The following is a 13,883-nucleotide window of genomic DNA, read 5'->3' on the forward strand; positions in this document are numbered from 1 at the left end:
CATTCTATATATCGATAATCTATCTTATCTTATCATATCTATGCTATCTTATCCTATCATATCTATCTCTTCATATATAGGTGATATCTAGTTCCTATCTATCCCAATCTAATCCGTATATTATATCACTCACTCGGTATCTAATCATATTCATGATACACTTTATACTCATGTAAACCTAACCAATCATCCTAGTAGTATTCTATCTCTCCAATGACTCTAATGTCTGATGTGAGATCATACCTCTATCTATCTATCTATCTCGATCTATCGCTATCTTCTATCTATTTATTTATCTATCAATCATCTATCTATCGTCTCTATCTAGGGGACTACCTACTATGGTATATAGTCTCACAGGCTCCACAGATCTCGTTATCTATTACAGGTGATCATGAAATAGCTCATAATATTCGGCTACAAAAGTGAACATGATATGCGTGAATACCAGATGATATTAGTTTATCTAGTATACGTTGGTAATCTAAATCCCCATGTCTGTGCAAGAATCAGACAACGGGGCCGGCACGCGGATAAAGCGCTTTAGTTCTAGCTTACCCGACAGGTGACCTGAAAATAGCCCTCCCGGGCAAACCAAGTGAACATATCCCACTTCCTGCCACTGTGATATCTAATCCGAAACCTGATGGACGGGAAGAATGGCCGTTACCGGGGATATTAAGAATTGACTCGGGCTACCTTGCCTCATTACACATTGATGAAATGCATTCGTCTACCGAGATACTACCCAACAATCCCAAACGAAATACAACTGCTCGGATAGCATGACATATAAGATATAGGGTCTATGAGGGAAGATAGATAGATAGATAGATAGATAGATAGATAGATAGATAGATAGATAGATAGATAGATAGATAGATAGATAGATAGATAGATACAGACAGATGGACGCGCAGACAGATACAGAACCGAGTAAGCTTTAACCCTATATATCGATTACTACCCGCCTCAGTCAGTACACGCTCACAAGACAGTACCGAACCTGCATGGCGTATGTATAGTACGCACGCACGCACGCACGCACGCACGCACGCACGCACGCACGCACACGCACATCGCGGCAGCATACGCACGTACGCGCGTACATAATTTTGCCAGTAGGCACACCCACCCCACCCCCACACGCAGCGAGTGAGCACGCGGCCATGATTGTATGTGCGGTCTTTCCTTAGGGTCCACTAATCATTCCAGCGGGGCATTGATCGGCCGACGCGGTGATCGATACTCTATTGTCTTGGAAATACTACACAGTTACGTGCACAAGTGCACACGCATAGAATACACGTTGGACATCCGTACTTACTCGCGCAAGGGAAGGAGGGAGAGGCGTGTGTGTGTGTGTGTGTGTGTGTGTGTGTGTGTGTGTGTGTGTGTGTGTGTGTGTGTGTGTGTGTGAGGAGGGGGGCGACAGCTAGTGGGTGGTACGGCGTCTATCATGAATGCGAGTACGTGCGTGCGTGCGTGTCTGCGTGAGTGCACATGTTTGCGCGTGTGCGTGCGCGAGTGTGTGCTTGTGCGTGCGTATGTGTGTTTCTATGTGTTTATGTGTGTGTGTGTTTTTGTGTGTGTGTGTCTGTGCGTCCGCGTGCGTGCGAGTGCGTACGTGTGTGTACACGTGCAGGAGGGTAACCTGTAATGGAACTATGCCCTGGCTTCAACATATTCGATTTACGTATCGCAATGCAGCTAGCTATATATATCGAGAGTACATAAACCGCTATGGTGTTTTGTAGGATCACGTGCTCTTGGCACTCTTGGCAATTATGTATCACGTTGTATGTATGTATTATCTGGAATCTAGGTCTGAAATATATATACATGTACTACCAGGAATCACCATAAGGAAAATTCAGTGTAAGCGCGATCATGTATAGTGTCGCATGTATACATGTATTCCCCATAAATCATGGTATTAGAGTCGTCATGTATCATGTTATGTGTACATGTGTTCTCTAGAATCATTGAAACTGGCCACTGTGTATGTGCACACCTAAAAATACTGCGAGGGTGGTGTATTATATTTGTATTATATTGTAAATACATTTTATATTGTATATAATAATACTGAGGGTGATGTATTATATTTGTATCATATTGTAATTTTGTATACTTGTTTTATATTGTATATACTGAAGTTGATATATTATATTTGTATCATAAATTATTGTAATTTTGTATACTTGTTTTGTATTGTATACACTGGGAGTGATGTATTATATTTTTCACGTATACACGCATTCTCTAGGAACACCATTACATATCACACGCACATACAAACGGAATCCGCGCCCCTTTCTTCCTCTCCCTCTTACTACAGCATTGCAGGCATTGGTTTACAAATTACAGGTGGGTACACCTATGTCCTAGCCCACCGGGTACATGAGAGACATTAAAAGCGGAGGTAGTACCCACCCATGCACTTTACCTCAAAGCTTCTCTCTTCTCAGATGCAAAATATGGGAAGAGCAGAGGGACGCTGTGGGCATGCCTGTGCGCGTGCGTGTGTGTGTGCGTGCGTGTGTGTGCGTACGCGCGCGTGTGTGTATGTCGACGTGCCACACCACTGCTCTGCAGATCACCGTCACAGATTACGTGTGCAACAATTTACATGTACGTGCGGTTTACGAGGCGCTGTCGAGCTTTTTTCGTCACTGTTCCAGACACAGATGGCTTCACTCTCGCATCACGAGCGAACGTTTACTTTCAGGGACCCATGGCTTCACACATACAAGCACACACTCACGCACTCACACACACACACGCACGCACGATCTCTCTCTCTCTCTCTCTCTCTCTCTCTCTATATATATATATATATATATATATACATAAACATATATGGAAATCTATCAACGGAGGAGATGAGGCAGACAAAGGACACCTCAGTGGAAAGACAAACAAAGGAATTCTCAGTCAATCATGGGAGGGTCAACCACCCCCTACACTTAGTCTTACCTACTAGGTGTACATCGAGTGGAAAACATCAATAACCGCAATTACACCTAGGGCCTGCGACAGACACACACACACGCACACACACACACACACGCACACACACACACGCGCGCACACACAAACGCGCACGCGTGCGCGCACACATAAACGCACACACATACACACACACGCACACATACACAAACGCACACACACACGCACACACACACGACGCACGCACGCACGCATGTAGCCAGGCCACCAGGCTGTGCAAACACAGGGGTGTGGCTTTCCTAATCACGACTCTTTCCGCAATTTCAGCATAATAGACAAACCCAGTCTACCGCTGCCTGCTCTGCTGTGAGTTATCAAGAGTAGATAATAACACACTGTGTGTTATTATCTACCCTTGGCGTTATATACCAGCCTCAAAGTCAGTCAATAGGATGATAAGCTGAACATATATATATATACAATAGGGAGAACATGATACAAAAAAACAGAATGCATAACAAAGATAATAAATGGCACCTCTATATTGTGCACTCACGATATGATAATGGCGTTACACCGTACACAACTAGGAAACGAATGTAACATAGAGACGCAGGGTGCGAAATTAATGCGAGTCCAGAGTCCCCCCCCCCCCTGATTTACTGTCGAACTCCCTGATTTGACATATGTGGGAGTCCGTGTGACTCCCTGAAAATTCTGCTATACTAACTAGTTCATGGCCAGAGCATGGCCTCGCGGAATTACCGTATTTTTCAGTAAACCTTTAATTTGGAACTTCAGACTACGGACTCCCTCATTTTGTTGCGGACTCCCTCTTTTTTGAGGGCAGGGAGTCCGTTGGACTCCCTTGTTCAAAAGTTAATTTCTACCCCTGGAGATGTAACATATACTCGGGCATGCACAACACTCGACGACCTAGGCTATACCAAATGACTGTTGGGTGAACACTTATTGAGTCAGGTACTCATATATAAACGTGAAGCTGTCTCTCAAGTGAACCATCGCCCCAACCACCCTTCCCCAGGAAGGATCCACCATCCCCACTGCCACAGCGGCGACTCAGTGAAGGAAACAATACATTTTTTAAGGACCGGTAAAAAATATAATAACGAACGTTTGTTTCGCCGTCGCCCGTTTCGCGCCCTCTGCCAGCGTCGACTGCCGCTAGCGCCACCTGTCCAATCTACATCTCGCCGTCACACGGACTGACCGGGAACTCACGCGCGCCTGCGCCGACCGGCGGAAAGAAAACAAAGGAAGAAAGCCGCTGCGCACGTGCGCCAACGCGACGTCAGACAACCGAACGCCCTATATCCTCCGGGAAAATTCCCCTGGAAGCTCTGCCACTGATAAGTTCTTCCCCCCTGACTCCAGCTTTTCTTCGGAACCCGACGACTGGGGATTTCTCCGGACGATCGCTTCCAGAAAATCGACGGTCGAAATTTGTGCCGATCCGACGCGAATGCGCGCTTGTTAGTGATTTGCGGACGACGATGGACGAAAATTGCGTCGACTCGCGAAAAACGTGCTCGCGTTTAATTACTGAAATTTTTGCTCGGACGATTCCCGTGACATTGACCGACCACTGTCCTAAACTAGAAAGGGCAGTTGTCGCCAACTACATGTATCCCCCGTGTTCTCCCCAAGATGTGTGAGTATACGAAGTTTGGTCGCGCTAGGTCAATTAGGGGCCGAGTTATAGAGCGGAAGGGAAATATGATGAAGGTCAAGGTTAAGGTCAATGTCAAATAAAGGTTGCAGTGACCTGGTTTCGGTACGCGACACACCTTCTCCCCAAGATGTGCAAGTATACCAAGTTTGGTCGCGCTAGGTCAATTAAGGGGCCCGAGTTATAGAGCGGAAAGAAAATATGATGAAGGTCAAGGTCAAAGTCAAATAAAAGCCGCAGTGACCTGGTTTTGGTACGCGACACACATTCTCCCCAAAATGTGTAAGTATACGAAGTTTGGTAGCGCTAGGACAATTATGGGGCCGAGTTATAGAGCGGAAGGGAAATATGATCAAGGTCAAGGTCAAGGTCGAGGTCAAGGTCAAATAAAGGTCGCAGTGACCTGGTTTTGGTACGCTGCTCACCTTCTCCCCAAGATGTGTAAGTATACCAAGTTTGGTAGCGCTAGGTCAATTAGGGGCCACGAGTTAGAGATCGAAAGGGAAATATGATCAAGGTCAAGGTCAAGGTCAAGGTCAAATAAAGGTCGCAGTGACCTGGTTTTGGTACGCTGCTCACCTTCTCCCCAAGATGTGTAAGTATACCAAGTTTGGTAGCGCTAGGTCAATTAGGGGTCAAATTATAGAGTGGAAGGGAAATTCTGTGCGGCGGACCGAGCGGCGGCGGCGGCGGCTGGGGAGACATGAAACCATAGTATCCCCGCCGACTTCGTCGCGGGGGATACAATTATGACTGATCAATGGTGCGCACCCCCCCCCTGGAATAAGTAACGGAATATGCATCAAACTGGAGCCCGTTGTCAGAAACACAATTAGTCTTAACATTAGTCTTAACAATAACATTTTCTCGTAGACCGTCCACAGCGCTTTGTTTCGTATTGTTATCAGGAAATCGGCTACGATTTTTCATTCAGGTAACTTCGCAGCGTTTCTGTCGACGGTCTAAGAGAAAAAGTTAATGTTAAGACTAATGTTAAGACTAATTTTGTTTCTGACAACGGGGCCCATGGTATTTAATTCCGAGCCAACAACTGGCTAAATACCACCAGAGGAAGGAGCATTATCTTCAGATGTGCAACGCGAAAATTTAATAGGCATGCTTCACCACAAGTGAAGTGAAGCCAGCAATATATTACAATCACCGCCACTAGGTGGCAGTAATTCCCAACGAGTCATGACTCGCACAAACACGGCCATACGGAGTGTCAATGCAGTTTTCGCAAAACGACAGTTAGCTCCACACATTCGGACATGTGAATAACTAACTAAGAAAATCTCGATATTTTTACCTGCTACACATTGTATATCATATTGTCAGCCTAAAGAAGTACACCTACATATTTCGACACAGGGAACAAAATATTCAAGGCAAGTCGTTCGTCACACTTCCTCAAAACCATTATTAAATTACATTACATTCCCATTTGTCCATATTTAAGTCCATGCATATTATTAGTGAGCTTAGCGGCAGCTGAACTCGATTGCCAAGGACGTTCGTGTGATTGCGGTGATGCTGCGATCAGCGGTGCTTCATTTCAATGCAAAAAACAACCTCATGATGCCATTCACATTCCGACTCATTACCTTACTACCTCCAGATGTGTGCATGCATGCATTCTTGCATAATTTATTAGTGTGTGTGCGTGCACGCGCGCGTGTGTGCAGGGGCGTGAACAGGATTTGTACCAGGGAGGGTCTAACCGTAACCCAAACTTGGGAGCCCACAAAGGGTGGTCTGGGGTGACTTTGAAAAATTTTGAAATTAGACCCCCTTAGATGCGTTTTCTGCGTGAGCAGGGGGGGTCCGGACCCCCTGGGCCCCCTCCCCCCCCCTGTACACGCCCCTGGTGTGTGTGTGTGTGTGTGCATGTACGCGCGTGCGTGTGTGCGTGCGTGTGTGTGCATGCGCAGTGCATGCATGTGTGCGTGTGCACATTTTTGAGTGTCAGTGGGTTCCCGAATGTACGTGCATGCGGGTAAGTATGTGCATCATGTGTTGTGCACTTTGTTTTTTGGCATACGAGCTCGTTTGTGTGTGCGTGCGTATGTGTGTCTGTGTGCACGCGGCATGCATGTACACATACGTGTTTGTGTGTATGCACGTACGTGTGTACGTACATGCGAGTGCACATTTTTGTGTTTGCGTGGGGTCTTGTGTGTGCGAGTGCACGTTCCTGCACATAGACAATTTTGTGTTTGTGCGCGCGGGGGTCGCGCGTGTGTCCATGCGTGCGTGTGCGTGAGTGCAAATAGGGTGGTACGGAGGCTGAGGGATGTGCGGGTGGTACGGAGGCTGAGGGATGTGCGGGTGGTACGGAGGCTGAGGGATGTGTGCGCGTGTGTGGCTTCGCGGCGGTTGTCGGTGATGGGAAGCTAACGAGAATGAGGTCTCAGTCATCTAGATTCTACGGATTTCTAACCTACCCGGGGTTATTAATCAGTCGTTCGTAAGTTAGCCAGTTAAGTAGGTTTACCCAGTGGTTGGGTTGGAATGCATGTCAATCCTGCGCTAGTTGTAGGTCGTCATCGTCGGGGAAGTGTTAGAATTGAATAATGAAGACGAAAATAGCACGTAATACAGAGATAGGTGGTGAGGACATCAATAATATCTGTGTGTGTGAATGATCATACATATAATGTGCATGCATGCATGCGTGCATGGATGTGTGTATATATATATATATATATATATATATATATATATATATATATATATGCATATATCATATATGCATGCGTACATGTACCTGTAACCTAGATATATCCCAGCCACCGTGCGACTCGGGGGATAGAAACCGCGCGCCTGCGCTCCGCGCGCGCTCGCACGACCCCGGCGCATTGTCTCGCGCACGTACGCTCCTCGCCAGATGTCTCAAATGAAGACAATTTGTCGCTGCTGCCGCCACGTGGCTCACCTAATGGCAGATGCCTTCATCCTCTCTCACCTCAATTACGGCAGCGGCTAATGACAACTCGCGCGTAGATGCCACCTTCTCATTACCAAATATTGGATTGAGATCAGGAGGTAATTATCGCGCGGCATTTATATGAGCTCGGGCCGCCGCCGCGCGCGCCGGGCCGGCGATATTAAGCGGCCGCGCGCGATGATTCAGCGGCCGACCACTATTGACGTCGTCGTCGTCGGAGTTTCGGTCGCAGCGTACCTGCGGAGTCACCTGTCGCACCTGTGTGGTGACGAGCTCAGGTGTGTGCGTTCTGTGGGGGTGGAGCGGGCCTCTCGGGGGCCCGCTCGAGCGCGCGGTCGAACCTGCGTCCGAGTGTAGCTCGAGTGAAATGCCCCTATGAAGTGGCCTTTATAGACAGGTTGCCATTCTATAGAGATCTATGGTTTCACTCTATAACTGCAACTCGAGTGACCCCCCCAATATATGCATACATGTGTCAGATCACGCTTGTGTGTAGGGGCAGGGTATGTGTATTCACAATGTGTTCTTGTGCACTGCTGTACTAGTTGTTTGTGAAGGTAATGTTGGCATGGCACAAACATGCACCATTTGTAGAAAAACATAATGTTCAGTGAAACGAGAATTTTCAAACAACCACCATGCCAGTTAAGAACAGTCTACCTATATATATATACCCAAGGCCATCCTTAAAAAATTCTATGTTTGCTGCCCCCCCCCCGACCCATAATTTTTTTAGTGGGTAGGTAGGTAGGTTTTTTTGTGTGAGGCATAATAGTTATTTTAAGTCTGTCCTCATGTTTGCCACACATGCTTTGTGTTTCAGTCTTAACTATAAGGACAAAAAAAAAATGGAACCCAAAATTTAAAAAAAAACTTTTGGGTCGCGGCTATTTTCGTGGGTCGGTCGGAGGACAGCAAACATATAATTTTTTAAGGATGGCCCAAAGTTAAACACACATTCTAAAAAGCAACAGCCCGCCCCTTAGTAAATACATGTATATTTATACAGACCTATGAGTCTATGACCTCATGTAAAATTACACATAAAAACTGGTAAAGCAGTACTGTAGACACTACAACATCATGTTCCTGCTGCAAATTTACATCAGACTTGAATAATATATGCACGGGCCGGTTTTCACCTGCTCAAACACTTGTCATAGGCGACTGTAAGTGTTACATCTCCGCACAGTAGTTGATGGAATGTGCCATGCAAAAACATATTGGCTACAACACCAGCATTACTCACTAAAACTCTCATCGCACTGACACGCCCACCGCCCCTTCGAACGCAGAGATGAGCTTATGTACCAAAAAAAACTAACTCATTTTTTAAAGGCTTTCGATCTTTAGATACAGCTTTGAACACCGGCATGTGCACGGTGTTATAAATAATCTGAAGTTCTATTCGCGGTCCACAGCAACTAGCTGCACTTTCCAGGCAAGAGCTGTGGTACGTACACTACCACCGACAAACATCTATTTGAATTCAATTTCACTACAAATGTGTGTTACGAAACACAGTCGAGTATCGCCACGTTGGCTTTCTCAAACTTTCATCTTCATCGCCTTTCGGTGTGTTCTGTGTACGACAGTTGCTATAAAGGTCAGTGAGAAGGAATCATGAATTTTTCATACGATGGGCGGGTGCAGGCGAAGTTCAGTCAAGACAAACCCGCATTAATTAACCGTCGTTACGGGGAAGGGCTCAACCTAACGACGCTCGGCGAATTCTCCAACAGACAACAGCAATTCCTTCCTTTGCAGACATTCGCAGACGCACGTTTTTAAATGCTAGAAATAGCAGAATGAGTGCCGATTACCATATGTATGCTACGGCATATAGCGGATAATATATAGCTAGCTAAATAGTAAATATGTCATATGCTGCACAAATATATTTGTTCATCAACTACCGTATATAGATAATTAAGTGCTCATTTTGTTCCAGACTGACAGTGACTATCTCGATAAAGTGTGCCCATCTCGAATTTTATTGCGTGAAGCAGCAGCAGCAGCAGCGACAGCGGCAGCAGCAGCGACAGCAGCCATGGCAATGAAAGCAGCTAGCTCTTGGTGATCGAGCGATCGCTCACCACCAGCGGACGCTGCAATGCGCCATTTTGGTGCAAAACTTGCGAGGAAATAGATATTCTACGCGATGTGCGTCGAACGTTGCACGAATAATACGACTGCACATACTGCATGTGCTCACCCTGCTCGAATCTAGTCGTCCATATCAAAATAAACACGAGAAGACGACATAACCCAACAATAATGAATGGCCTTTCGCAAACCCGATTTTGCGAAAACATTTGACATACGATCGTACCATTTCCATACAGGAATAAACTAATACTTACACTAAATTAGAGTCCAAATAGAGCACGTACAATCAGAGAGACATCAATGACAAAATATCCTCGAAAAACTTATGTAAACACACTACTTTGCACGATTTTTCACAGCCAGACACGAAGGGTGCGGCACACTAAGGCTGGACAACGGGGCGGCCCGTTTTAGCTTCACGCATGCTTAGTTGAGACCTGACGTCACGACCATTTTGCATACATAGTTGGGTATTATCTTTCGGTAATCGTCGGAAACTGGGTTTCATCGCATAAAATATCTATAAAATAGAAATTTAGGTCTAACTGCAACATTCGCGAGTTTATTCTCGCGCTATACACAATTCGGTGTCGAAAATTTTCGAGCGAATACGAAAATAGTACAAAGATTTCGGGCCATCTTGCTAACGGTACATCGGCCGGAGATACCCGAAGCAGGTGGCGTCCGTCTGCGAGGTGTCAGTGAACTATCGTCGACGACTTCGTGGCAACTAGTACGGTTGTGAAGTTCATAAAGTTTCATCTCTTCGGCGGTTATGTATTACGTTGTCTTCGTCCTCATTGTTTTGCTAGCAGGCGTAGCAAACTCACAGAAAGGTAACATATTTTTTCTTATTTAATCGATCTCCGTTTTAATGATGTTATAGTTTCGAAACTACACCGACTGTGTGACTGTGTCGGGGCCGGTGGTGGCTTCATGTGATCGTCTGTTTCTTGGAAGCTGACGACTGATGTTGAACGGTGCTGTATTTACACAGATTTATGCTAATGTCTGATGATAAACATATTTTTGTAAAGTTCCTGCTGTACGTACTGCTTAGTTCGGAATACAATGCTATAGTTAGTTCGATTTTGATCAAATTGCTATTATTAATCGTGGGCTGACTGACTGTGATGGAAATATTGTGAATGAACACTGAACAGTACTCAGTAGAGTAGTAAACTAATAGGCTAAGGCCTATAACATTCTGCATAAATTAGAAATTGGCTGATGCAAGATATCACCATTCAAGGTTAAGTGAAGTTGATATAACTAAAAGTTCGTCACGTTCTGCTTAGAATATTATTGGTTTTCTCTTGTAAAACATTCCTTCATCAAGTACATTGATAATTCTGATTTTGATTGTCTTTACCAGCTTGTAGATATATACTGTTATACATTATTTAAATATGTATCACTATGTTGCTGTCATTTGTAGTAAGAAGCTTGCACAAGAAGAGGCTAGAGCTCTATACGATGTCAAACTTGGGTTATATCGTAGCTGTTCAAGAAAACAACTTCGATCGCGAAGGAGTTGAATAAATGTCAGTGTAAATCTGCACCCATGCCGTGCACCGACTGCCAAAAATTTGGCGTTTCAACATTTGCGATTGATCGTTTGATTTGTGCGAAACCCTTGATATAGTTGCGAAGCCAGATACCAGCCAGTTCGAAACGCGTGTGCGTGCTCTCTGACCTGCCTCGAAAAAATGCTGACACATGGCAGGTTTTCTCGATGCAGCGGATTTCGAATGTGACCATGCATGTGCAGAAGATGTACAGACAGAAGTAGTACGTGACCACCAGCACAAGCGCATGGCGAGAGTGAAACGCGATACTTGTGTGAGAGAAGGCGGTTACTCAGTGCAGCCAGCCAGTGCAGTCTGGCCAACTGTTACTCGTCTGAGCCGGGCCACGCCAGCCGGAGTATACATGGAGAAATGCATGTGTACGTGCGCCCGACTCGGTTCCCTAATCGAGGTTGTTTTGACAGAAAACGTTATTGAAAAACCGTTCGTAGCAATTCAGTGACGATGAATATGTCTATACCGCTGTACACTATTCAGCTGCAGGCCTGTAACTGGAATTACTTTCTATGGAAAATAAACGAGTCCTGCCTGTATAGAACCACTGACCCACGTCCGGGGTGGCCGAGTGTGTACTTCTGGTTTTTAATTTGGTCCGTCTGACATGCTACATACCTCGAGCAAATTTTTACGGCATAAATTTATCGCATAATATGGATTAATTTGATATGATGTGTGATTTATATATATATATATATATATTATATGATATGATTTCCTTTAAGGTAGAAGGACAGGGAAAGTTACTTTCCTGTATGCTTTTAATCCACTTGTCTATATAGTTTCTATTTCACAGTATTGCGTTGATTATCTTTTATTGGGTTGTGTCAGTTTAGGTTTGCTAGCATGTGGTCAACAGTCATGAGTAACGTGATGTGCAGGGAATCATATATCGATCAGGATGACATGTTGAGATGCAAATACTATTATGAAACGTAGGTGGGTGAGTTGGGTAAGAGAAGAAAAGAGTAGAGAAGAGAAGAGAAGTAATTCACTAACTTCGCTTTATATATAAATATACATTAATAGTTGAGCTTATACCTTAACTCCTCTATCAATCAATATTCAGGGACTAATCGCTATTATGTTCTCATTTTGTAGCTTTAAACACACTTATTTAGTTACAATCTAGCCATGTTGGGGATCATTCCCTTCCGTAATAGATGATAGACCTTTAATGGAAAATTATTGAAATTAGCATAAACAAACAGTTGATGAGAGCATCTCATTTTCTCGGCACAAATTGCATTGTATTTATAATTCACTCCTGCATTTCTATGTGCTGTAGTTTTCAGTTGGGTAAAAATGTGCTGCAAACATTGACACGTACATGTATACACGTTTCAGCTTGGTATCGGTGTTATTTTGTGGTGGCGTAAGTGAGAATTATCACATCTCCGATCTTCTTACTCAGTTCAGCATGTTCCAGTTGCTGTTCACCATGTGAAAAATAAATACGGAAAAATGTAGTTATGATTACAATTATTTACTTATGTTGGTTAATTGCATTTAGGTTGTTATATGCATTGCAACTTTTCGTGGGTGACCGGGTTATATTTACATGGAAGTGAGCATTTATTCATTAATTTGTTTGCATCCTGTGTGAGACATGGTTATCCGAAATTACGCGAGAACAATCGAGGCCTTATTTGGTATAATTTCACATTAGGTGCTTCTGATGTTTAGTTAGATTTCAAAGTGAACTGGTGCATTGTGCAGATTGTTTTATAACCCTCACCAACGTAATTTTCCTCACTTAACGAAAGAAGCTAACACCAGAACCAGAGATAATAACAGGAGACATAGGTCACACGAGGTCACAAGCCGGTTGCGCGGTGCTTTTCCTATGTAAACATACATAAATAATTGGTCAGAGCAAACCAGTTTCATTACTTTGGTGCACGTTGGGTCGGACTCTGTATATTTTCCCCGTTCTTGCTCAGTTTCAAACGAGAAAGCAAACCAGGAAATGTCACGTCGGTATTCACTGGCATGTTATCTAAATCTAGGTGTGTAATTACGTCCAGTCGGTATAGAGCTGAGGTGTATATGGTCAGGTATTCCAGATCACCGCCTCTAGCTAGCTCGTGTGCTATCTGAGCGCATACCTGCCCAGGTATGAACCAGGTTATCTTGATCGTCGGACACCTTAGATCGCACTGATAGAATGACCGCTTTTCAGCACTTTCCCCCTTTGTGCATCGGCCGGTCAGCTGTCTGTGAATAACTGACCATTCTCCTTGCACTCTTCTCGACTTTTCTGCGTGAGAGCAGGTTTGCGTGAGCTTGCGTATGTCTATTATATATTATACATGCTCAATAAACACGAGTAAAAAACCATTAATCGATGTTCTGTGGTTCTCAACTGCATAATGAAACGTCGTCACGTTAGGGTTAGGGTTAATAAGGTATAAGCTCAACTATTAATGTATATAAAGCGAAGTTAGTGAATTACTTCTCTTCTCTTCTCTACTCTTTTCTTCTCTTACCCAACTCACCCACCTACGTTGCGGGAAACGCAATCTTGCCGCCTCTGTGTCGGAGGAGATGTCACACACCTCACCCCCCCAGGGCCATCACAGGGTGACACGCCTACAAT

At 44.6% G+C, this 13,883-nt stretch overlaps 2 protein-coding genes across 2 annotated transcripts in view; one reads left to right on the forward strand and one right to left on the reverse strand.

The window, feature by feature from the left end:
- LOC106813431 (guanine nucleotide-binding protein subunit beta-like) overlaps window positions 1-10,130 on the reverse strand; it is a gene marked incomplete at its 3' end in the record, with an annotated part of 45,993 nt that extends 35,863 nt beyond the window's left edge. The window contains 1 exon segment of the mRNA XM_014817562.1: window positions 9,953-10,130.
- LOC106813432 (procollagen-lysine,2-oxoglutarate 5-dioxygenase 1-like) overlaps window positions 7,767-13,883 on the forward strand; it is a 31,775-nt gene continuing 25,658 nt past the window's right edge. The window contains exons 1-3 of the mRNA XM_014817563.1: window positions 7,767-7,867; window positions 8,943-9,042; window positions 11,551-11,574. Coding sequence (XP_014673049.1) covers window positions 7,767-7,867; window positions 8,943-9,042; window positions 11,551-11,574 — 225 coding nt within the window. The remainder of the gene's footprint in view (window positions 7,868-8,942; window positions 9,043-11,550; window positions 11,575-13,883) is intronic.

The sequence above is a fragment of the Priapulus caudatus genome, unplaced genomic scaffold (genome assembly GCF_000485595.1).
Source record: "Priapulus caudatus unplaced genomic scaffold, Priapulus_caudatus-5.0.1 Scaffold772, whole genome shotgun sequence".
Taxonomy (NCBI): Eukaryota; Metazoa; Priapulida; class Priapulimorpha; order Priapulimorphida; family Priapulidae; genus Priapulus; species Priapulus caudatus.